This window comes from Lathamus discolor, chromosome 1 (assembly GCF_037157495.1).
Source record: "Lathamus discolor isolate bLatDis1 chromosome 1, bLatDis1.hap1, whole genome shotgun sequence".
NCBI lineage: Eukaryota > Metazoa > Chordata > Aves > Psittaciformes > Psittacidae > Lathamus > Lathamus discolor.
In genome coordinates, this window is record NC_088884.1 from 147,766,521 (window position 1) to 147,793,042 (window position 26,522).

General features: G+C 37.7%; 2 protein-coding genes across 10 annotated transcripts in view; one reads left to right on the forward strand and one right to left on the reverse strand.

Annotated features, from left to right (window-relative positions):
* Window positions 1–20,289, forward strand: part of KCNIP4 (potassium voltage-gated channel interacting protein 4) — a 437,792-nt gene extending 417,503 nt beyond the window's left edge. For all 4 annotated transcript variants that reach the window (XM_065699756.1, XM_065699780.1, XM_065699772.1 and 1 more), the window contains 5 exons: window positions 1,538–1,608; window positions 11,390–11,497; window positions 12,601–12,705; window positions 13,016–13,078; window positions 18,745–20,289. In XM_065699756.1, the coding sequence (XP_065555828.1) occupies window positions 1,538–1,608; window positions 11,390–11,497; window positions 12,601–12,705; window positions 13,016–13,078; window positions 18,745–18,792 (395 nt within the window). In that variant the 3' untranslated portion in view covers window positions 18,793–20,289. The remainder of the gene's footprint in view (window positions 1–1,537; window positions 1,609–11,389; window positions 11,498–12,600; window positions 12,706–13,015; window positions 13,079–18,744) is intronic.
* The window catches only part of PACRGL (parkin coregulated like), a 33,364-nt gene continuing 7,161 nt past the window's right edge, over window positions 320–26,522 (reverse strand). For 4 of the 6 annotated variants that reach the window (XM_065699829.1, XM_065699809.1, XM_065699819.1 and 1 more), the window contains 3 exons: window positions 25,663–25,770; window positions 24,571–24,651; window positions 21,391–21,793 (listed from right to left, as the gene is read on the reverse strand). In XM_065699829.1, coding sequence (XP_065555901.1) covers window positions 21,737–21,793; window positions 24,571–24,651; window positions 25,663–25,770 — 246 coding nt within the window. In that variant the 3' untranslated portion in view covers window positions 21,391–21,736. Of the gene's footprint in view, window positions 927–12,812; window positions 12,937–21,390; window positions 21,794–24,570; window positions 24,652–25,662; window positions 25,771–26,522 lie in introns of those variants that run through there. The other 2 variants (XR_010616832.1, XR_010616833.1) reach the window with 2 other exon arrangements.

Here is a 26,522-nt window from a genome sequence, read left to right on the forward strand (position 1 = left end):
ATGGCTTGCATAGTGTATTCTGTTGCACAACAGAAGTCTCAGTAGATATAGAAAATATAACTATTAAAATCCTAAATATAAATTGAAGTAAATTTTCATTTTTTCTGTTAAAGTAGGAATATATCTCCTAGGTTATGCTTGAGCAATTACACTTATAATGGGATACATGAATGAATGAATGAATGAATGAATGAATGAATGAATGAATGAATGAATGAATGAATGAATGAATGAATGTCTCAATAGCTCCATAGTGTTTTGGCTTTGGCATTTGTTTTTTTTTTTTTTTATTCTCTGAAAATGGATTAACAGACACAGGTTTAAAGGTTTCAGAGTTTTTTCTTGTTGTAGTTATTTCACATCATATTAAATTAATAAATTAAAGTAAGACCAGAGACATTACTTGCTAATAACAATTCTGAATCTGTGAAGTACAGAGTTTTCAGGTTTGGTATATTTGGTTCCTTGGGGTCAAGGTGGCATTTCAGGTGAGTGACCCAAGACTATCACTCAGTTTAATTCAAAACAATATTTTGAGCTGTGACAAATAAAAGTTTTTCTGGATTAATATGAAAGTTAAAATGGCTTAGTGCCAAGAAGTCATCAAAAGGCTTCTCAGAACTGATGATGTGAAAGGTTTTCTCCTACAAAGGGGATTCAGATTTCATAACACCCTCCCTTTACTAAAAATTTGCGAGGTCATTGTTAATTAAAATAAAATTAATGTAAATACACAAAGTAGAAAGAGGAAAATAATAACTATTAAAAGTAAACAATACTTCAGCCTACATTAATTTCCATAGGTTTTAAGGGAGGGAAAAGACGCTGAAGAAAGCTGTCTTCCCAAAACCCCAGCAGCAGCTCACATCAGCAGCGCAGCCTCTGGAGTTCTCTCTTTCCTAGGTATCTCCTGGAGCAGGTTGTGCCTGTTGGAAGGAAATGCAAAGCTAGATCTCTACAAAAACTTAGAGGTTTGACAAATTTATATTCATGCTGTCTTGGGTTTCTAAAATGTGTCAATATGCCCTGATTAGTAGGTTTGAAGAGTAAAGTAAAATAGTGAAGAGATCACTTGTTTAAGGTCATCATTCAGAGTCTTATTGACCACTTCACTTAGTCACAGCCAGTTTTTAAGTAGCTAGCCCTTATGAAATGTTTACAGGAATTAAGCAGCAAACCAGCTTTAAGAATCTGCTTCTCTGGACAGGATTTTATCTCACCTGTAATTGAGCATACGATGCAAGTGCAGCAGCAGCTTTCTGACGAGCTCAACTTCAACCTGGCTGACAGGCCTGTCTTCTGAGTAAAACCAATATGCCAGATGCGCAGATGGCAGCGTCTGCTTCCCTCATTTAAAGTGAGCAAATGAACACATTTTTCTTTTTTAACAGGTGAGATAGACCCCATCGCAGTCATTTAACTGGTAAGGTAGCTTTCCCATTAAGACAGGTTGCTTCAGACTACAGTAATGTGACTTTGTTATTTGTTCAGATAAGATGTGCTTACTATGAATTATTTTTACTGTTTTAAATTGTAGATTCCACAACTTATGCACATTTTCTGTTTAATGCATTTGACACTGATCACAATGGATCTGTAAGTTTTGAGGTAAGTGATGCTGTTAGTGCTTTCTCTTCAATTGAATATTTTGCCATGCTTTGTAATTAAGTTCAGTTTGTTGGCTTTTACTATATGTCTTTCTTACATTATTAAAACTTTAGCTTATATGACTCAGATTTCAAGTTTTTCCAAAGTATTAACAACAGTAATATTTATTATTTTATAATTGTATATCCCTAAATGGTAACTCAAACCATACGGCTATGCAATACTTTTATAAATCTGTAACCCAATTTATAAGCAAGTTACATAAAATAATCCTTATCATCCTCCCTGCCTCTGCAAGGTGAGAAGGACTGTTAACAACTGATGTTATGGGGATGACTCAGCCAAAATGGGATTGCTCACATACTGTATTATTTTCCAGGAGAAGGTTCTACAGAAAAAAAGGCTTTAAAGCAAATGCATTTAAAAGCACAAGAATTTGAAATTCATTCTCCCTCTGTTGAACTGCCTAATCTGTTTTCAAAATTCTGCCCTTCCTGCTAAGGCTGAGGTCATCAATGCAATATGGTAAAAAGGCAACTCACTGCAATAGCTTAGATTAAAGCAGGGTGTACAAAACACTGTGAGGGAGCCATTATTTTGAGGGATAAAATTAAATAGTCTTGGTTCATTAGCAAAAGCATATGTTTGCTTTGTCATGTTTTCCCTTGTTTTGTTTATAATGGACAAATTATATCCTTATAGCTTGAGACTGGATTGTGATAAATACACCCACTTTAAATATGTTCAAATGTCCTATACATGTTTTTATGGTTTACTTGAGTGAACGATGATGTGAGGTCTGCCAGAACTTTCTTAAAAACATCTCCATTGCTTTATTATTGATGTAATATAGAAGGAGATGCCTCACCAGGCAGGTAGGTGCATTGCAATTGGAAATCTATACTTCAGCTGGGACCATAACCAGGTCGTTTTCGGGGGGGTTATTTGCATTTATTTAGAAAAACATGAACCCCATCTACCTGTTTCATGGGCAGCTGGAATCAATGGGCTCTGTGTGAAGGTAGAAACAGGAATGGAGGTTTTATTCACATCTTCTCTACATAAGCTATTTCTACAAGGAATCTTTCTGGTTAAATCAGCAAAAGCAGAGGTAATGAGAGAAAACATTTTCGGCATCAGTATTTGAGAAGTATTTCTGCTGTTAACATTAAGAATAATGAGAATAAAAGAAGCTTTTGTATCTTTCCTGAACAATTTGTTGACATTTGTATCACAGATAGAAAGCTTTAAGAAATGCAGTAAATATGAGTCCCTGTTTAAGGGATTTGAATACCTCAAAAGTGCAGGACTAGTACAAAAAAGGCTTTGGAATAAAATAAACCAGGAAAATAAAAGAAGCAGTGGGAGTTTTGTCATTGGCAAAACAGATTTCCAGCTTACTTTTGTTCAATATGGACTCAAAAGAGTGATACAGGCTTTGCTATTATTTGCACTAATTGTGAAACCAGCATTACTCGACTGCCATCAAAATACTCTTGCTTCTGTGTCCTTGTGCCATGTTGCAACATTATACTTACAAACTATACGACAGCTATTCTAAAAGCATCCTTCTTATGTTAGAAATATTAAGGTTCTTTTCTAATCATGTGAAAGCAGCTGCAAAATGTGAAAAGTAGGTATTGTGAAATGTGAAAAATACAATCATCATTTTTTTCCTGCTCCTTTTTATCACAGGTGCAACTGTGCCATATTCTTTGTATGCCAATCTGCACTCTAGTTTTCTAATTTCTATTAGAAAAAAAACAAAAAAACCCCACAAACCCCTACCAAAAAATCCCAAACAACCAACCAAACAGCACAAAAGGTAGAAAGAGAGAGTGATTTGAAAATTTGGGAAATAAATAATCATCCCAATTTACTTTCTGCATCAAAATGTAGGAGTAAATACAATTTAATATAACAACTAATTATGGAAAACACTCTCTTCTATGTAAAAAGGATATGAAAAACTGAAATGGTACTGAAAGAATGTAGGTAAGTGACATTTTAGGTGTTGCACTCTCATTTTTCTAATGAAGCAGTGGTAGCTGGAGTTGTGGGGAATTAAAAAGGGAAAATCTTTTCCATCTTTTTGCTCTTTTTTCCTCAGATTTTCAATCATCAACAATTAAGTGTTAGACTTTAGGACAATTTAAACACATACCTGCATTGGATGAGATTGCCTGGTGAGACTGCTATGTCCTTAGAGTTTTGTTATCCCTAAATCGATATATGCTCTGATAAGAGTCAGGCCCTCCCACTGAAGCATTTTATGTAGCATAAAAAACAAACTCATGAAACTGCTTGAACCTGTATTTCCATATCCCATGATTGTATCAATTTTGACATCAATTTATTTCCAAAATTAGTTATGCCAACTAGTTTTGCTTTAACATCAGTGAAAAACTTTCAGGCAATCTAGTGACCCAGCTATTGAAGAGGTCTTTTGGCTTATTAGTGAACTTTTTTAATCAGACAGAGACAGATGTGACAGCAAAGTTTTCACTTGCTGCATGAATTTTATAACTGAACCAAAATGAAGATCTGGCCCTCGAGCCTATTTATAGAGTCAGGAATATTGAGGCTAATTAACTTCAATACTCAAATGTAAAGCACATTACAACTACATACAAATATCCAAATCAGTTTAGTTTGTTGTATCTGCAGGTTAAGGGTATTCTGAATGTGATCTTGATGAGGGGAAGGTTACTCAGTAACCTCACTAATTTTCAGTGCCTTAAAGTGCAAAGCTGTGCCCAAATTTGGTTGAATTTGAGATCCCCAGGACAGTGAGAAGAGCGTGCAGCAAGCTCACTGCCCGGGACTTCAAAAGAGCAGGTGTTGGCTTCTTCAGGAGCCTGCGTAGTAAGGTTCCATGGGATATAGCCCCGGAGGGCAGGGGGGCCCAAGACTCTTGGTTGATATTCAAGGATCACCTGCTACAAGCTCAGGAGTGCTGCATCCCAACTAGAAGGAAGTGCAGCAGAAGGGCCAGGAGACCTCCTTGGATGGGTAAGGAGCTGCTGAGGAAAATTCAAAGGAAAAAAGAGGCTTATAAAAAATGGAAGCAAGGACAGGCGGCCTGGGTAGAGTACAGGGATGTTGTCCAGGAAGCTAGGGACCAGGTTAGGAAGGCTAAGGCCCAGTTAGAATTAAACCTAGCCAGGGATGTTAAGGATAACAGGAAGGGATACTACAGGTACATAGCAAACAAAAAACAGACTAGGGACAACATAGGCCCCCTGAGGAAGCTTTTGGGAGAACTGGCTACGCAGGATTTGGAGAAGGCTGAGGTTCTGAATGACTTCTTTGCCTTGGTCTTCACTGGCAAAGGCTCTGACAGCACCACCCAGGTCTTAGAAGGTAGATGCAGGGACTGTGAGAATGAAGACCTTGGGCCCACTGTAGGAGAGGATCTGGTTCGAGACCATCTTCAAAATCTGAACGTGCACAAGTCTGTGGGACCTGATGGAATCCATCCGCGGGTCCTGAAGGAGCTGGCGAATGAAGTTGCTAAGCCACTGGCCATCATATTTGAAAAATCATGGCAGTCAGGTGAAGTTCCCGACAACTGGAAAAAGGGAAATATAACCCCCATTTTCAAGAAGGGGAAAATGGAAGACCCGGGGAATTACAGACCAGTCAGTCTGACCTCTGTGCCTGGCAAAATCTTGGAGCACATTCTTCTGGACAGCATGCTAAGGCACATGAAAAACAACAAGGTGCTTGGTGACAGCCAGCAAGGCTTCACTAAGGGGAAATCCTGCCTGACCAATTTGGTGGCCTCCTATGATGGGGCTACAGAATTGATGGACAATGGTAAAGCAGTTGATGTCATCTACCTGGACTTGTGGAAAGCGTTTGACACTGTCCCACACGACATCCTTCTCTCTAAATTGGAGAGATATAAATTTGATGGATGGATCACTTGGTGGATAAAGAACTGGCTGGACGGCCGCACACAAAGAGTTGTGGCCAATGGCTCGATGTCCGGCTGGAGACCGGTAACGAGTGGTGTCCCTCAGGGATCGGTGTTGGGACCGGTCTTGTTTAACATCTTCGTCACTGACATGGACAGTGGGATTGAGTGCACCCTCAGCAAGTTTGCCAATGACACCGAGCTGTGTGGTCCGGTTGATACGCTGGAGGGAAGGGATACATTCCAGAGGGACCTTGACACGCTTGTGAGGTAGGCTGATGCCAACCTTATGAAGTTCAACCATGACAAGTGCAAGGTCCTACACCTGGGTCAGAGCAATCCCAGCTACAGCTACAGGTTGGGCAAAGAAGAGATTCAGAGCGGCCCTGCGGAGAAGGACTTGGGGGTGCTGGTCGATGAGAAAATGAACATGAGCCGGCTGCAGTGTGCGCTCGCAGCCCAGAAAGCCAACCGTATCCTGGGCTGCATCAAAAGGAGCGTGACCAGCAGGTCAAAGGAGGTGATCCTGTCCCTCTACTCTGCTCTTGTGAGACCTCACCTGGAGTATTGTGTGCAGTTCTGGTGTCCTCAACATAAAAAGGACGTAGAACTGCTGGAACAAATCCAGAGGAGGGCCACGAGGATGATCAGGGGACTGGAGCACCTCCCGTATGAAGATAGGCTGAGAAAGTTGGGGCTGTTGAGCCTGGAGAAGAGAAGGCTGCGTGGGGACCTAATAGCAGCCTTCCAGTATCTGAAGGGGGCCTATAGGGATGCTGGGGAGGGACTCTTCGTCAGGGACTGTAGTGACAGGACAAGGGGTAACGGGTTAAAACTTAAACAGGGGAAGTTTAGATTGGATATAAGGAGGAAATTCTTTCCTGTTAGGGTGGTGAGGCACTGGAATGGGTTGCCCAGGGAGGTTGTGAGTGCTCCATCCCTGGCGGTGTTCAAGGCCAGGTTGGATAAAGCCTCGGGTGACATGGTTTAGTTTGAGGTGTCCCTGCCCATGGCAGGGGGGTTGGAACTAGATGATCTTGAGGTCCTTTCCAACCCTAACTATTCTAAATGTAATGGAGATGTTTAAAGGTTTTGACATTTTAAAACAAAATCAAACTTACATTTGTTTCTCCAAAACTAACTTCTTAGCAAAGAATTTATCAAAGGATTTTCTGATTCCTTTATTCCTCAATTGTTACCTGAGAAGTTTGCATTAATTAATGAATTAACAAGCATGTTAACTCAGTTTGATAGGACAGTTCAGATATTAATCAAACACAACTTTGATATTTCACTACAGTGATAAACAGTCATTGTTTGCAAGGCAGTAACATGAGGATAGCAGTTTAATGAATAGTTAGAATGGTTTGCGTTGGAAGGGACCCTAAAGATCATCCAGTTCCACTCCCACAGGCAGGGACACCTTCCACTAGACCAGGTTGCTCAAAGCCCTGTCCGACCTGGCCTTGAACACTGCCAGGGATGGGGCTTCTCTGGGCACCCTTCTTCAGTGCCTCACCACCCTCACAGTGAAGAATTTTTTCCTAATACCTAATCTAAATCTCCCCTCTGACAGCTTAAAGCCATTCCCCCTTGTTCTGTCCCTTCATACCCTTGTAAAAAAATCCCTCTCCAGATTTCTTGTAGGTCCCTTTTAGGCACTGGAAGCTGCTCTAAGATGTCCCCAGAGCCTTCTCCAGACTGAACAAGCCCAGCTCTCTCAGCCTGTCTCCATAGGAGAGGTGCTCCAGCTCTCTTATCATCTTCTTGCCCCTCCTTTGGACTCAGTCCAGCAGGTCCACATCTTTCTTTTGTTGTGGCTCCAGACCTGAACACAGTACTCCAAGTGGGGTCTCACGAGAGTAGAGGGGCAGGATCACCTTCTCCAACCTGCTGGTCAGGATCCTTTTGATTTAGCCCAGTCTGTGGTTGGCTTTCTGTGCTGCAAGTGAACACTGTCAGCTCATGCTGAGCTCTTTGTCATCCAACATCCCCAAGTCTTTCTCCTCATGGCTGCTCTGAATCCATTCTCTGCTCAGCCTGTGTTTGTGCTTGAGATTACCCTGACCCAGGTGCAGGATCCTGCACTTGGCCTTATTGAACTTCATGAGGTTCACAAGTGCAGTTCTCTGTGTTCAATGCAAAAAGCCCTGTTCATGTCATGTAGGAAATAAGCTAATTTTTCTCAGGATGGTAGTGATCTCATGAGCATTTTAATACCAGCTGTAGCTACAAAGAAATATATTTCCTGTTAACAGCAGCTCCTACTCTTTGTTTTGTGCATGCCAGGGCTCTACCGCTTGTATGACTGACATTCATCACTTGGTGCCTTTCCAAAATCCCAAGATCTAAATCCAAAAATGGATTTAGGTGCCTGCCTAGCTACTTCTGGTATTGAACGAAGGATCAGGTGAAATAATTTTAAGCTTTCCTATGGATATATGGGCAGCATACTATTAAGCTTGTAAATTAATTTATTAATGAACTAGTTTTCCCCAAAGATTTGATAAAGCAATCAGAAAGTCATCAACAACCTTTCTAAGAGATAATTACTTCAGGAAAAACAACCCAAACAAATGCAAGTTAATCCTAAATGATAGCCGGAGGCTCTATACAGCTGTAGTGCAGAATGGAAATGTGAGCAAGTTGTGATAGCGAGCACAGAGAGCCTCCAGTACAGGTGAGGCTGTCACCCTTCAGGGAGACATCCCCCTTTCTTGCAGAATCAAAGTTAAGCACAGGACAGTTTGGCATTTAATGGAGGTCTTCACAGGTATTAGCATGCTCATCAGGTGCTCAGCTGAGCAGGACTGTCCCTCTCAGTAGACAGTGTTGGCATCTTTAGGGCATGTAAGTGTCTAAGAAGTACTGTGAATCTTTTACAAAATAAATAGGCTTTATAAGTAGAATTCCTCTCTCCAAAATCAGTTAGAAACATTGAATCATAGGATAGAATCATAGAATAGTTAGTGTTGAAAAGGACCTTAAGATCATCTACTTCCAACACCCCTGCCATGGGCAGGGACACCTCACACTAAACCATCCCACCCAAGGCTCTGTCCAACCCCACCTACGAACACTGCCAGGAATGGGGCGCTCACAACATCCTTGGGCAACCCATTTCAGTGCCTCACCACCCTTACAGTAAAGAACTTCTTCCTTATATCTAATCTAAACTTCCTCTGTTTAAGTTTGAACCCATTACCCCTCGTCCTACCACTACAGTTCCTAATGAAGAGTTGTCTAAACCAGAAATGAAAGCACATCTGGCTATTCTGATACTCTAATGGGGCATCATGTTCATGTTGCCTTCTAAATGGTGTGCCTGATTCTTGTGTCACTAAGTTGATGGTAACAAGCATATAGACAGACACTCTCTGAGCTTAGCTGCTAACCCTACCACCATTGCTTTACTACAGCATTCTGCAGTGGATTACTTGCTTAACAGCTAGCATAGGTATATTGCTCCTGACATATACATTGCCTTCCACCATGCAGAACATTTTTCTCTTTGAGGATCTAGTCCAAAATACCCTGTGGATTTTGCCTATGTCAACTGAATCGGATTTTCTGCTTCTATATGATTTTATTTCTGTATACTTCAATTGCATGAAAGTAAGTACATAGAAAAGTTACCCCCACTTTTACCATAAATCCTTTCTATTGTTCCTGAGATGGCTCCTGTACAACACTCAAGATGAAGTCAATGCTTCTGAACTGAACTATGTATGATTCTCAAGCATTGTTGATGCAACATGAAAGGAGAAGACCCATTCTTGCAATGTTTAGAGCACACACCTGGAAAGACAGTCAGTGCCATGCAAAACAGCATAAGGTCAAGGGGGTTTATGCATGGTTTTTAAAACCTGTGATAGAAGGGCAGCTTTGCAAATGGGGATACAAATGATGCCAGGAAGCCAGCTAACATACAGGTGGTGCAGTGATGCAAAAGAAAGGAAAAAAGAGAAATAATAAGAAAAAGAAAAATATATATGGTTCAAGTAGAATAAGTGCAAAAATGTTGCTGGTACCAAATTAAAAATTAATTCAGAGTTCTGAACTCTCAGGAAATAAAGTTACTGGAGACCTTTGGTAAGGACTTCAGGAAAAGCCACATCAAGAATGTGAAACTGCAGAAAAGATTCAAAGAGATAGTACTGAATTAAAAAGGTTAATTGCTAATGCTGTGATGTGATCAAATCTGTTCTGAATTTTTTGAACATTTTAATACTTAATAGTACATTGTTAAAGAGCTTTTGGAGATTTAACCCTGTGACCCTCAATTAGTCATCGAGATGTAGACAAGTTGTGCAAAACTCTTTCAAGATTCATGTATCCATTTACCCCAAAGGGCACATATACCAATGACAGGCTGAGCAAATCCAGAACATACTACTTGAATTGTTAAGAAGCCTGAAGCTGTCAAAGGAGATGTCTATCCCTACTAGATCACCAGAGGCCATGATATCTGTGTGTGCGTCACTTTATTGGGTATACTTGACTGTGTAGTACATCAGACCTTTGTAATTGGTGTCTAACCTCAGTGCAGTCTTTTCCATTGTTACTATTTTAAGGAAATGCATAAACTTTGCTGGTGCCAGTAAGAAATTTTTCAGCTTTTATTATCTCTGTTTTAATGTCACTCTAAGACATCTTGTATGTCTTAACCAATGATGTAGAAGTGCATACTTAGATATAAATTCTTGCCATATTCTGCTCAACCTATTATGGGGAGAGTTTCACAGATTTATGGGTTTACAAGCTTATCAAATGGGAAAGGGGGAGAAGATAGGAAAAAAACCATTGTTTTAAAAAAGTTAATATGCTAAGAAATACAGAAGACAGGTGACGGCACATCCCAGTTGATATTTTCCCCTGTCTGGAAGATGCTTACTAAATGTAGATAAGGTTTGTGCTGTCTAAAGAGTATTACTTATGAAACAAAAATCTATAACCTATATATAATGTCAAAAGTCGTCTAATTTATTTCTGTGGAATAGCTCTACAATAATAGAGCTTTGGTGGGTCACAAAAGCTTTAAGGTTATACACATCATAAATATTACTCCCTATAATACCTGTGATAAAAGGTTTAAGTATTGAGGTGTACTGTAGCATACATGAAATATCAGATGTTGGCTGAAACAGATTCCTCTAATACGTTTGGGACCACATATTCCACTTCCAACAAGGTATAGATTTAACAAGAATTTAATGTTCCTTAGTAAGTAGTTTTCTCAAAAATTGGTCTCCTGTGCTTATTCTAACTGCCACTTGAGCTATTTTTTGGGCCATTAAACCATGGGAATTGCTTTTCCCTGGTATTAAGTTGAGGAACTGCTTATGTGAGGCATTTCAGAGGATAAAATCTCCCTTATGAGGAGAGGCTGAGGGAGCTGGGTCTCTTTAGCTTGCAAAAGAGGAGACTGAGGGGTGACCTCATCAATGTTTACAAATATGTAAAGGGTAGGTGTCAGGATGATGGAGCTAGGCTTTTTTCAGTGATATCCAGTGATAGGACAAGGGGCAATGGGTGTAAACTGGAACATAGGAAGTTCCACGTTAACATCAGGAAGAACTTCTTTACTGTGATTCTGTGATTCTGTAAATCCACTAACAGAAAATTATGGCTTATTTTATAGAAAATTAATTTACTTATTAATTTTGAATATGGCAAACAGTGCTCAGATTGTTAATTATTTGAAAAAACAGCAATCCTTATGACTTAATGTGAAGCAAAAATAATAGAAACAACCCACTTTTCCAGACACCTGTGCTTCTGACAAATGTATTATTATGGATTGCTGAGTGTTTGTGAAAAACTGCTCAATCCCAAACTGACTAAGACCTCTTGTCTATTTAGGATTTTGTTATGGGTCTCTCAATTTTACTCCGAGGGACAGTACAAGAGAAACTGAAGTGGGCTTTCAATTTGTATGATATAAATAAGGATGGATATATAACTAAAGAGGTAAGACATACTTTTTACACTAATCACTGAAAATAGAGGTTGTATATGTAAGTCTTGCTTTCAAAGAAGAATGGCTTCATTGTCAAATTAGACAGATTAATAAATAAACATATTATGAAACTAGACATGCTAAAAAAAAGCAATTTTCTCATTTTGAAAGCATATATAAAAATTGAAAAGGGGAATTCTTCACAGAAAATGTAAAAGGTCATGGTTCTTCAGGTATGGAAATGTTTGGCTTCAACTTATGCCTATGTACTTGCACAGAGAGTCACTAGAGTAAATTAGTCTGGTAGGCTATTTGGACAGAAAGAGTATGTGGGCCATAATTGTTACTCATTTTATGAACCTATGTCTAAAAATTTTTATTTGAAACAAAATTTATATCAAAAGATTTCTACGTCTTTTATTCTGGAAGGATTCAAACATGTACTTAAATTACAGTGGGACCAAATAAGTGCTTTCATAATGTCATGGTTTAAGACACACAAAAATAGAACTTTTTTTCAAAGTGGGTCTTTATGCAAATATTATACATAATTTTACACTTTTAGAAAAATCACCTCATAATTATTACAAAAGGGTGATCTATAGAATAATTTTGCCGCATACTGGCATAAGACTTGTTTTTATAATTATTCTAGTTTTCACAAGCCATTCTATGAACAAAATTCAAAGTTTTTGATATAAAAGGAAGAATGCTTATGTGCAAGTGTATGCATGGGTGTTTCTGTTTTCTCTATGAAAAACTCAGTTGTAAGAAGCTGATGTGTTTTGACCATTCACTTGGTGTTACAGAACTTCTTCTGTTTAGTTTTCTTAACAAGACCTCAGGAGATTCTTCCCACAATCCATTTAAAATCAAAATTATACACCTGCATGTATTTAAGAAGCGTGTCTATGAAAACTGAACAAACACACTAGAATTTCTAGGAACATCGGAACATAGTAGCTCCTCCTTGAAGCTGTTCAGATACAAAATGACAGGCACAATGTCAAAATTTTATTCTAAAATGTAAATCCTAAAATAATTTTTGTGTTCTGCATTAAAGCAGTATCTACAATGCACCTTACGTTACACAGACATATTGTTTTTTCTTCAGGAAATGCTTGATATCATGAAAGCAATATATGATATGATGGGAAAATGCACCTATCCTATTCTCAAGGAGGATGCACCTAGACAACATGTGGAAACGTTTTTCCAGGTGGGTTGTGTAACATAGAGCCAAAAACTGGCTCTGTTAGCAGGTATGTTACATTGTATATCCTACCGATTTTATAATCCTTATTCTTCTATGTTGTTCTGTCCCATGTTTCTCAGGTCTACACATCACACCTTGCTTTTTCAACAATAAGCTCCTTACACTTATTCTACAATGTCGCTTACCACATCTTTACAGCATTTTGGCCTGGTCATTCCTTAGGCTGACATATAGCTGAAATTGATAATAAAAAGGACTTGTTTTACACAGGATTTCAGGAGGATAAACATACATTCTTATTCTTTCTCAACAGAAAATGGACAAAAATAAAGATGGAGTAGTTACCATAGATGAATTCATCGAGAGCTGCCAGAAAGTAAGTACCCAGTGATAAGTACTGAACTTTTATCTGTTAATGCTGTCAGATGTATCATAGCGCTACACAGATTTCTGGAGTGACAGTGATGGTAATCCTAATAACCAGAGGCAGTATTTTCCAAGGTAGAGTATGTATGTACACCATCACAGAAAAACACTGAACAATCTAAATAAATTTGTGTCCTGAATCTCTAGAAGAAATGCTATATGCAAGCTGTCATTATGCACAGGAAAACTGTCTGCATCCCTGGTCTCTTTAACAGTGCTTTGTTTGTATCTGATGGTAGAAGATTTCTTCACATTCAGATAAATATTTATTTCTATCTTCTGCCCATGCTGGGGAACACATCCCTCTTACAATTGGCACACAGGCATAGCAATAATATTAATACTGCTTGAAAATTTGTCATCTATAGGAGTTTTCTCCACCAGCAAATCATGACATGCTGAAGGCCTTAAAAAGCGAGAGTACAAGGAACTTGCAGTGTTGGATGGCAGGAGTTAACAGCAGGCAAGTTTTGTCAAGGCAAGGGAGTGAGAACTGATTGTGATTATCAGTTGCAAGTGTTTACACTACCCAGGTGGCTGTTAATTTCCTTCAGCTGCTGAAAGCAGCTCTTTGCCTCTAGAGCCAGGAATGAGAATAAACTTCTGCAGCAGGAATTACAGCCTGTACTCAGACCAGGAGCAGTTATAATGAAAGATAAGTTGTATTTTCAGAAATGTAAGGAACTACTGTTAATTTGTCAACTAAAAATGCAAGAAACCGGATATAGTACAGAATAATGATGATGACTCTGGTGTGATAAGAGGTTATTAAGTACTGTAAATTGTCATGTTAGATCCAGTGATAAGGTAATCATACATTATCAAAATTGATGTAGTAAATAAACCTGATGCTATTTGTAACAGTGATAAATATAAGGAATCATTACAGTGTCCTACTGATCCCTTTTCTAGGCTGACTGATTAATATGAAGCTGACATAGACCAGCAATATGGCCTCTGTGTGTTGCTTAACTTCTATACCGAGAGTAGTAGACAAGAGACAGGAGAGAGCAAGACTAGCAAGATAAATGCAGTTAGTGAGTGATAAGATTTTTAACAATCTGCAATAGGGAAAGGTGAAAAGGAAATAGAAAAGAAGCTCTAGAATTGTTCTATTTTTATATGCCTCTGTAGTTATTACTTGGGGCTGCTCTCATGAGCACAGCTGCCTACAAGTGATTCTGTTTGATTTTAATCCACTGATTTGGGGGGATGAAAAGAAAGAAACAGCTATTCTGTGGCTATTCTGTATACCCTTAGCAATCGGTACTGGGTAATGTCTTGACTGTCAGCAGTGCTCTACTGCAGTGGCTCTAGCTTGTCAGTCTTGTTCTTGCTCTGCTAAAGCGAAGTGACCATTAGAAATGCAGAAGAGATTCATTTCCCAGCTGAGAGTCTGCAAAGTTCTGGAAGTTAAATGACAGGTTGATCTGGATATGACAGCAATTATGGTGATGGGCTGGGTGATTAATTTATGAAAATTAGTACCTTCAGTAAGGAATTGCCTGGTCTCCTTTTCCAGTGTGGTTCAACAGGTTCTTACATCTGTTAGATTTCTTTTTTACCTCTTCTGAGTATTCAGAGTATATGTGAGAAAGATGTTCTCTAAACTGCTACATGACAGACAACGTTCTCATCTTGACACTTGCCTTCTCTTGCTTTTAACTTCAAAGGTGGCAATGTTTTTTGATACAAAAGTATCTTGCTGCCTAAATTCTTATTTCTCTACCTACTAAGACCTGTTCTTCTATAAAGACATCTGAGCTGCAAAGTGTGTAATTCATACTTGTATCAAGACTTGGTTGAGAAATGAGATTTGGGGTTAGGATTCAAGCTGAATCCTTCAGGAAACTTGTTTCAGGTGTTAACATGGCTTCAACCATTTTTCACATTACATTTTTCACAAAGGACAGTAGTGGCTGCTTCTTTTTAAAACACAGCTGTAGGAAAACCTCTTTTTAATATCTTAATAGGTACAAGACCGACCTGAAAAGGTAAGGTTCATGTTCCTGTCTTGCCTCAGCATGCAGTGAGTCACACCACTCCAGGAGTGAGGTGTCTCATCTTTCATAAGCATTTAATAATGCCAAAAGCAAAATTAAATGATCCTGTGATCCTTTCTGTAGTGAATTTGCCTGTGCTTTAGACCTACCATGCAATATTTTTATGTTTTCTATATGTTCTGATGTTACGTAAAATAGTGCTGTTATTGCCCTTCCCTTAGTATCTTTTCTGAGCTGTACTCATTTGTTCAGGTTTTCCTCCTAGGGAAACCAGTCCACACTCTTAATCACACTTGGCCCTCTCTCTACACCACTGCTAGTTCTATTAACTGTTGCTTACCAAAATCAGGATGTTCAGGACAGTGGCACAGCACACCTGCTGCTCTCTAGGCTTTGACAGCTCTGGTGGTACTTTATTAAAAAGACACGTTGCATGATATTCAGATATGCTCTGTTGTGTTCCTTCTCGCTCTTAAAGTAAACACACTCTGAATAGAGAGACTTCATTTCAGGTTCCTGGGATAGATTCTTGAGATTTTTTTGCAACATCAGGAGTCTCTGGTGTGTTCTTAACCACTCATACACACGTGCTTTTTAATAAAGTATGTAGTACTTTGTGCTAAGTACTAGTTCGGCACAGCTATCACTGCAGTAGCACTGTACAGCATGAAGTATACAGCAAGTTCAAGACTCTTAATTCATGGTCCCAATACAAAGAATGGGCTGTCCACTCAGAGAATGTTAAACAGTTAAGTATGGATTTACAAATCATTCAGGTTTTGAGTGTGGTTGTCTCTGGTCACTGGGTATAAGGACCACTCTTTGCCCACAGTTAAGTGAGGACAGCAAAAGTGCTTCCCCTAATCATCCCTCTATCTGGACAGGGAATGTGTATGACCTGATTTCCCTGCCCTCCCTACCCATGTGCTTGAATGCCAGTCTGCCATTCAGACTCCAGGAGTCTAGCTGCTCCCACAGCAAAAACGGCCCTAAGTATGCTTGACTGAGCCCGCAAAAGCAGGTGTTCTGTGTCCTGCTTTGTATAAGGTACCAAACAGCAGAGAGAGGTCTTGGGAAACAGAAGTTCGGTAACTTGAGGGTGAGGTGCTCTTCAGTTCCCCACCTTCCTCCTTTCACTGCTTGGTGCTGGTGGAAAATGCTCTGACTCAGGCATTGCTTCCTATCTACAGCAGCACTACTACAGAGGCAAAGGACTAAGGCATGCGTGGTGCATAGGCGAATGTCAGGTTGAATGACGTAAAGGTCTTAATAATAAAAAGGCTTCTGGGATAGATATTTTCTGCAGGAGTAACCTATTCCATACACAGTGCTGATGGTCTGGGCTAGCCTTAAATTATAACAAATGAGCAATCTCAAACTTCACTAAGGCAAACTTCGAAGTCGGCTTAAAAGTTGTGTCCGACCTAGGAAAGTTCACTGATTCATGTTTTGTGTGTCATATGGACTATCTTTTCATATGCACTAACACTTCCTAATGTCTTGAGTTAGGAATCATTAAACAAATCCATGACAAAAAAATTGTTTAGAAAAATGTACTAAAAAAAGGGGACAAATGAGAAGGATATACTTGCCAAAGGATTCTGATGCAAGCATCTGCTTTTTTTTCTTTTTTGAAGATGGAATAAAAAGCTACTAAAAGTCACCTTGTTCCAAATAGAAGCCTGTATTTTCTTGTGAAGACTGTTCCCATTTGACTGAAGGAAGGGCACTGGAAGTCTATCCATATGGAAACAGCAAACCTGAATATAGAGCTGATTTTAGAAAACCTAGTTTCGTTATAGCTCTAAGCTGAAAGAGATTAGATATTAGCAAGAAGTTCTTCACCATGAGGGTGATGAGGCACTGGAACAGGTTGCCCAGTGAAGTTGTGGTTGCCCTATCCCTGGAAGTATTGAAGGCCAGGTTGGACGGGGCTTTGAGGTATTCCTGAGGGGGTTGGAACTAGATGGTCTTTCTTTAAGGACCCTTGCAACCCTAACCATTCTATGGTACGACTCTATGATTAGTTATGATACATATAAAATTGTTAGGAAGTTTCAAAACACTTTCTGTATTAGTGTTGCTTGCTTGGCACGTTGAGCTTAGTTGCCAATGTTAGTTGCCAAAAAACATTTGTAAACAATTAAATGACAAATTCCCTCAGTTAAACCAAACTTTAACATTACATTAGTCAGCTATCTTCAACAGTGCATTGGTGTTTCAAAACAGTGTAGTGGGAAAAAAGTTAGTTTAATAGTTAATTTCCAGCAATACAGTAAATTTCCTATACAAGTTTTTTATTCATTAATCTTCTTTAAAAAAAAAAATTATGTATTACTGCTTTCATAAGTTACTTCAGGAGCACAAAATAGTGCACAAATTACTTCTTACAGCAACATCACATGAGATGACATACAGGATCAAAGATGAAAAACCCCACTGTGCATGTTTCATAACATAAATTAAGAAAATTACTCAGACTTGACATTTCTATAAAGCAATTCATCCACTAGACTGAACAGTGAATAATTTATCTGGAAATGGATACTGAACATGTGTTATTGGGACATTAATGTACAGGAAGCCTACATAGGAGAATGGCATGAGACAACTTTCCCAAGTGGGGGTTTCATACACCTCTTTCATGAAACTTCCTAAAACAGTGTATGAAATTCAGTCTTTTCACTCTCTGGAATTAAAGATAGCTAGATTATCTCTCCAAGTACTAAAGGGTTTGCACTAAAATTAAGAGAGAAGATTATTACATTGGGGACCAGCAAATTGTAAATGAGCATGTAATATACTCTTGTATTGAATATCTCTTTTATTGTACTACCAACTGTTGATCCAAAAACACCACCAAATATGGGCTACTACAAGTAAACTGTTTATTCTATACATTGAAAGGTATATCTTTTTTACAAAAAAAAATTTTTGCTGACTGCTTTGCTGAGTTAGTTACTGATAAAACCAAAGTACATAGCGATGCATCGGAAAGTATTATGCAGAACCCGGGTGTCAAAGGGTTTGTTACCCACCTAATGCAAAGTAATTAGAAAGCAGAAGTAGCATGGGAAACATCTTTCAGTGTGAGCACACAGAAAATCTTAGCTGAGGAGTCAGAGTGTTGTGATGGAACTGACTGACCCTTCAGTTCATGCAAAGATGCACATTTAGATCTGAGCCACCCCTAGCTATGCAATAGAATGCAGTAGATTTGCAAGAAGGCTCCTGTGTGCGATACACAGGACTAGAAATTTCATGTATGTATTCACGCTTGAGGTACAACTATTCCTTGGGTATTTATTGTCTATATGTGTTTTGTTATACTGCATATAAACTTGTAACCGCCAAAAACTTGCAGACTTAACTGTCTTAACATGCTATTGCATTATTGATAGAATAGTTTTAGTTTAATTAATATATACACAAACCTATTTAAGCATAGATCCATTACCAGCCTTTTTCTCCTAACCATTTCTCCAAACAAGCTCAAAAATAATGTTAGCATTAACTAAAATACAGTTAGCTCTACCCCATTGCACTATAGATACTGGCCAACTATATTTGTAATGGTGTATAATTTTTGGTTTATTGTCTTCTTTTTTTACAGGACGAGAACATAATGCGATCCATGCAGCTCTTTGAAAATGTGATTTAATGAAGACATTAGGTCTACAATTAATGGACAAATATGTTATTCTGCAATATTATCTAAAAGATGGATTTCCACTTTATCATAAATAAAATTACTCAGCTTTACACTGAGACGTATTATGCAAATAAATTTTTTATTATAAACTTTTCCCCCCAAAAAATTTTTAAATTATACAATTTAGCACTTCAGCAGTGGCTAGTTAGTTAATAAGATTGCTCTGCAAAGTCATGTTTTCACTCCAAACCCAAACAAAATAAGACCTTACATTATTATAATTCCAACACATTGATAAAATAGATACTATGACAAGGAGATTAACTAAATATTCTGAGTTTTGCTACTCATTTGTATTGGATTAAGCTCCAGATGTCTGAGTGTATTTCTCAAATATTAGCTTCTTATTTATATAGAGGCATTACCATGTTTGTTTTTTGTTTTCCACATTTGTATGGTGTAGTCCTCAGTTTTTAAATAATACTTTGAGTTAAAGTGCAATGCACATCATGCTGCTATTGCCTTCCACCTTTGACTTGCTTTTCTATGAAGAAAAAACCAAACCCTCCAAACCTAACGAAATAGGTAACTTGAAATGAAGAATTGCTGTAGAACAAAAAAGACATTGCTTATAGGTAGATATACTCCTTAACAAATATGAGTAAGCTTCTATCAATCACACTTAACTAATGAATCTGCATTTAATTTATCATGAGAGGAGTCCTACATACTGTATTTCTAATTCTTCTTCAACGTGTCTGCAAAGTTCTTTGCTTAAAATTAAGGATCTTCCAACTTCAATTTTTCATGAAGAAACCCAAAACTGTTTTCATGAGTATGTGTCTTTCTGCCTTTAATGAAGAAAAAGGCATGAACTTTGGAATCTTTCATCCTGCCTCAGTGCTCAGAATGAATATTACTATGTAGTAGCATATATTAATAATGACTGATTGCTAGACAGGCTAACATCTGTATCAGCTTTCTGCTATATCTTTAATTATGAGACAGAATCAAGAAAAATGGGAAACTTCAGCTATACAGTATCATCTATGTGTAATAAATGCATTACATTTTTTTTAGGATCACATCTTCATTAAGATTGGAGCTAGATTAATTCTGAACCTGGAAAGACTTTTCTATAAAAATATATACCTAAATATAATACTGCCCCCCTATTCATGTAATTTTTAAGATACACAGTCCACAGAGATTTCTTCAAAAGAGATGAAATGCTATTAGATATAGGCCAATCTTCGTTGTGACATTGCTGCAGAAAATGTGAAAGGGGATTAATGAAATAGAAAGAATGTTGCGAGTGAATTCTTTGGAAAAATAAATCAGGTATCTATTCTGGTGTAGAGATGGGACGTTAGAGGCATGTTGAAGGCTGCTCTGCTATCACCAGTGTAGGATAAGAGTAGTACAATACATGTACACCTGAAATCTGCTGTAGTGTGTTTGTGTAAACTAAGTGTGCACATTTTGTTAAAAAAAATAAAATAAACATGAAGAAAAATGAGCAGCATGATCAATTCTTTAAGTTGTTAAGCAAATACTTGTATTTCTTCAAATTAAACATTTTTACCAACAAGATTAATTTTTTTAAGAGGCTTAAATACATAGATCTTGCTCCTGCACAGTTCTGATCTTAGCATGGTCCTGAAGTAAATTTAATTTAGCCAAGCAGTGGTAATTTAAAAACAAAATCTGAAATTACTTTCATATGCTCATACAACAAACTTTTTTAATAGCACATGAAATAGTATCTTCTGATGACAAAAAAGAACCCCAAACAACAAAACACAACCTTTAAAAAATAAATTTAAATTCCGGAATTTAGTTTTCCTCAGGGGAAAAAAAGTTTTGTGGCATATATTGTTACTCTGCCAGCTCTCCCTCACAGAGAACCCTGAATGGTATTTATTACAAGACATGTTAGGAATTATTTTATTATCAAGTTCAAATATGTTCATGGAGAAATGCTGCCCCCTACAAGGCTTGACAGCCAGGTAAGCTGACTTCTGCAATCTTTTTATTGTCTTTAACTCATGGGGGGGGTTTTATAGCTTCTACATTCAGAAGTGTATTAGCTTGTCTGGTGCTGAATTCACAGGCTGGTCTTAAGCATATCTGTGGCATTACAGAACTCAATGCAAAGGGCGCACAATGTAAATACTCCAAAGATGCCTGATACATCTAGCTTATATTCAGTAGGCCCAAAGCTAACTGGAAATGATTGGTTGAGCAAAACCTAGGCTGTGGCAATATGGAGCAACATGATGCCTCTGCACTGTGTTCTCCAGAGCTTCTCCAGCTTCTCAAAACAATGTGCTGAGAATGCACTCAGCAAGTTCAGTTTTGCACTGCACGCCACCTGTTTAGTGTATTCTTATTCATACCTTTAAAAGCTGACTCTCAAGAAGTCCAGATTATTTCTCATAGCTTTACATCTAACCCAGTAAATCCTGATGAACCAAAAATGCATCAGCTGTGCCTGCAGCACAAAATAAGTTACGTGTCTGAAAAGTGGGTGTACATATATAATACTAAGATACTATTTTAGTAATTAAAGCCAAATTATTTTGCATCACACAAATGAACAAAACATTAAGAACTGCTGATATATTAAAGGACAATGTAATTTACAACAAAATAAGAATCAATATTTACTCTGCTTTTGAAATAATAGCCAGTTAGTCAATGTCATTGTAAGCACAATGCATATGCAAAAAGCAGCCAATATAGACTTTTTTTACATATTCATACATATAATAATATTCATAACTTTTTTACATACTCATAAATTGATAGGACTTTTCCCACTCTCCATCATACTAAGAAGTTGTGATTATTTTAAGAGAGTATATCATACCCCAAATAAGTGTCAGTGACATTCACAGGCAGTTTCTTTCCAAACTTCACCTTACAGTACAAACTGCTACAGTTTTCTTGTTCAAGAGGAGATGGAACAATACGTTGGAATTTTAGATTTGATGATAGCCACAGTTGCCTGTTGAGAAAATAAAACAAATCGAAACAAGAAGCACTAGTACTACATATGACAGTATTCATATAGTCTCTATAAATTGTATAATTCACAACTTTTACTTAGTTATCTTCATTATTATCAAATCGTAAAAAAATGAAAAGTTGCTATTTGCTGAGAAATTTACTATCAAAAATGCTGAAAACAATGAACTGAAAAAATGGACCACTGTAATTGCTAATGCTGGAGAGTAAACATGCAAATTCATACATAAAACTGGGCATAAATATAGACATGAAATAATATGGATTTTTAAACAGAGAAGTAATACTCTGGAAGGGCCTTCCAATAAAAGTAAGAATCATATACATTATAACCAAAGTAGAATAGAAATTTTATAAATTCGTTAGTTGTATTATATAATAGTGAGTACAATCACAACTTAGGAGTTTGTTTCCAGTTTATCTTATTATAGTATTTTTTTAAAAGACTTACAGAAAGATCTACTTACAAAAATGGTAAGACTACAATAAATCAGCGGACAGACAGAAGAATTGGAGGTCAGTGATTCTCTGGATTAGTTACATTATCTAGAACTGAATTTTCAGGTCATCAAGATGAGATGCAGTTTTCCTTTTCCTGTCTCACTTCATTTAAATAAAAAACTCTCTTGCTGCTTTATTTGTTGTGATGTTTTTCAGGTCTATAATACAAACACTGCTTTTGCCCTTAAATGAACATGAGAACACGCACACACACAGAAAATGAAGTACAAGCTTAGAACTGGTAGACTTATATTTATGGTCCCTACTCTTTAGGCTACTCCTATTCTTTACCAATGACCATTTAATATAATACATGCAAGTTTTCATAGGGTCAAGAAAGCCAATATTTTCTCTTCTGCATGAATATCCAAGCCAATACTCTTTTTTCTTCTCTCTTTGCACACGTATAACACGACAAAAATGGCAACAGTGTTCAGCAGAAATATATCTTCCATCTGCTACTTAAAGATTTTTTTTTATATTTGATTTTTAATTTATAGAAATTGTAGATCTAACCTCTAGGTTAACCAAGGTGGGCTGGAATGTGACTATCTGATTTCCACAGTAAGTAAATGACCTCCATAATAAGCTATTAGAGGGAATAGTCAGCCATCATCAATAACAGCAAAAAGTCTCTTTTAGACAGAGTAAATCCTGTTGAGAAAAGTATGTAGGCTCACAAAAAGAAAGGAACACATAGCCTGCATCCAGCCCGACTCAGGTGTCAATATTCCAGAAAAGGAAGGAAGCTATTTACTAGTTGACATTTGGTGAATTCCTGGATCATTCTTCATAGACAACTAGCCTACCCTACTGTACAAGGACCTCACAAGTTTTACTCTTCAACATAAGCATTAACTAACTTTCTAAGAAGTGTTGCAATGCTTTACTTGGAGTAAGGACTTAGGCATCCTAGATCTTACCCCACACAACTAATCCATTTGTCACACCAGTTCAAACCCTGGAGGGAAAAAAGTCTTTCTAGAGAAAAGGAGAATTTTCAAGAAAGAGCAGCAAGTATTTCTTTTAACTGCTAAGTTTGTATAAACTTCCCACCAAGGACAATAAAATGTTCCAAGCAAATGTTATAGGCAGGAATCCACATGTATGTGCACTTGCTCCAAAAAATAGAGGTCTCCTGAATGGGGCTTGGTGTGCTGTTCTGTAAGAGTCCAGCCATGCAACTTCCTATGTATATATGGATCCCTTGGAATATTTTACTGAGACATTCTCTTGAATTTCCTGCTCAGAGATTAAAACAATGGAAAATACAAATGAAAAGTGGGTCCTGGTGGATAGGAGGATGACCATGAGCCAGCAATGTGCTCTTGCGGCCAAGAAGGCAAATGGCATCTTAGGGTGCATTAGAAAGGGTGTGGTTAGTAGGTCAAGAGAGGTTCTCCTCCCCCTCTACTCAGCCTTGGTGAGGCCGCATCTGGAATATTGCGTCCAGTTCTGGGCCCCTCTGTTCAAGAAGGACAGGGAATTGCTTGAAGGAGTCCAGCGCAGAGCCACAAAGATAATTAAGGGAGTGGAACATCTCCCTTATGAGGAGAGGCTGAGGGAGCTGGGTCTCTTTAGCTTGCAGAAGAGGAGACTGAGGGGTGACCTCATCAATGTTTACAAATATGTAAAGGGTAGGTGTCAGGATGATGGAGCTAGGCTTTTTTCAGTGATATCCAGTGATAGGACAAGGGGCAATGGGTGTAAACTGGAGCATAGGAAGTTCCACGTTAACATCAGGAAGAACTTCTTTACTGTAAGAGTGACAGAGCACTGGAACAGGTTGCCCAGGGGGGTTGTGGAGTCTCCTACACTGGAGATATTCAAGGCCCGCCTGGACAAGTTCCTGTGTGATGTACTGTAGGTTACCCTGCTCTTGCGGGGGGGTTGGACTAGATGATCTTTTGAGGTCCCTTCCAACCCTTGGGATTCTGTGATTCTGTGAAATATAAATAATGGGTGACAACGAAGCCTAACTGTCAGGATATGGATTATCCAGACTAGATTTAATGTCATTTCTGCTAAAACTCAATGTATCAACAGACTAAAATAACTCTTTCACTATGGACTGGAACACAGCTCAGCTGATTGCCATAGTGCAAAATTCTGTGTTTTATGCTATATGAATAGTAGTGACATGTAAAAATAAGCAGTTTTCAGAATGGGGTGAATCTGAAAGCCAGAGACGGAAGCTGTTTTGGCAAAGTTGCATTCAAATGTGAAGAGTACAGAATAGTCATGAGATCAGCTCACCTTCCCACCATATTGCTCCAACTTCTGTAAAGCAACAGTAATTTTTTCTCTAAATTTCTTGTTCATTAATCTCCTTGAAAGCTATTGGAAATGTAAAATAAAAAGGTTAGTTGCACAATATAGTACAGTAGATGCAAAGAGGCCAATATAATTCTATTTTATTTAAATTTCCACAGATAAGATGAAATAAAGATGAAAACGAACTACTTTATAGCTTGTCACTGATGTCAAAGTATGGAACTCAGTGAAGGTAAAAGGAATAAAACGTTAAGTGATGAGAAACTTTAATTCAAAGAAAGCTCATCTGTTCGCCAACAAATACTTCTTTTTTCTTTCATCAAACAAATTTTAAAGACCTATCAACTTATAAAAAGTAATTCTTAAAGTGTTGTCCAGATGAAAAGTTTACACATTTTTCATATGCACTGAAAAATGCAAATCGTGCATATCATTTATCATTTGCATATCGTGCAAATGATAAAAAAACCCCAATAAAAAACAGCTTCCTGCAATTTCTCCTTTCTGCACTGGATGCCTAAAAGGTCCTTTTATTTTGCTGTAAAAACACACTTTGGAAGAAGGCTAAATGAAACCATGACAAGCCTGTCTGACAGAGGAAGGATGTCTACATAAGGACTCAATATAAAAATACTTTCCATAATCCCCCTCTAATTTTATTTAATGAAAATTTTCTTGTGCAAAATTCTCATCTGAAAGAAGTGGGAATATTTGCTTAATTTATTGAACTTTCACTGATCTTTTAAAATGTTCACACTTCAAATGCAAAATTGAACATAAACTTCCCTTCAAAACACAGCCGCTATTTCACCTCAGGCTTGAAGCTGCATCTTTTTATTATTTTTATCTTCCGCTATTATCTAATTTATGTTAACAACAGTTTTTGAACCTTGCTTGAACTTTATAAGTCACCATATTATTAAAGCATTATGGACTTACACAGGGGAATACATGAAGCTTGTTTTTCATGGAACTGTTGAGTTGTACTGTATCTATGCAGATATTATAGTAAACATCCCAATGAAAGTACCATAAAAATACAGATCATATTTTACTATAGCAGTAAAAACTTACATTTGTGAGTAGATGCTTAAGATGATCATTAAGTGACGGGCCAACCACAGCACTCAGTTGAACTAAAGCATCCAATCCTCTTCCAAATACTTCATCATCTGAATGGGCCTCCAGAGGGGGAAAGAAAAATTCCATTAGCAATACTCAGACAAATGCACAAGTTATTTTTAAAAATCAAAATTACTGTGTAACTGCTACTTGCTATAATGTTACAAGTTTAGAAATCAAGTACAATGTAACAGTATTAGTATCTAGAGGTAACATTTAAAAACCATGTATTTTTAGAGTACAAAATTATCCATAAAATGTCAGTGAAATTCTTGCCTTTATTTTGAAACAAGGAAACTAATAATTTATTAATCATGAAATAAAAAATTTGGCATGTAAACCAAACAGTTTACTACACCAACAACTTCAGTGCTCCCAGCATATTAGAAAGAGCCTTTCAAATACTGATATGTTGAAATTGGGAGATCACATTTTAGTTACAAATATAATGGTTCAGTACCCTGAATCTATGTAATACTTAACAATAATTGTCTTTGTTGGAGAAACACAGGAGCCAATGACTTTCTGGCTCAATTAATTTAGTCCCTTGCCAGTTCTGTCACCTGCAGCAGTGCTCAGGCTCTTATCTACTTCTAGGGTGCTCTGTCATTCTTATTACTCCCACTGGAAGGTTCTTCTATACCTGAGTTCTCTAATGGTTTAGTTATTTCACTCTTCCCTTAGCAGAGAAATTGATTCACAACAATCTATTTTGTTCTTGTACTAATACTGACCTTTATTTAAAGTTATTTTCCACTCTGACATTTGGGCCCCAAACATTTTCTTGTTAGTTAGAAGTCATTGGCTACTTG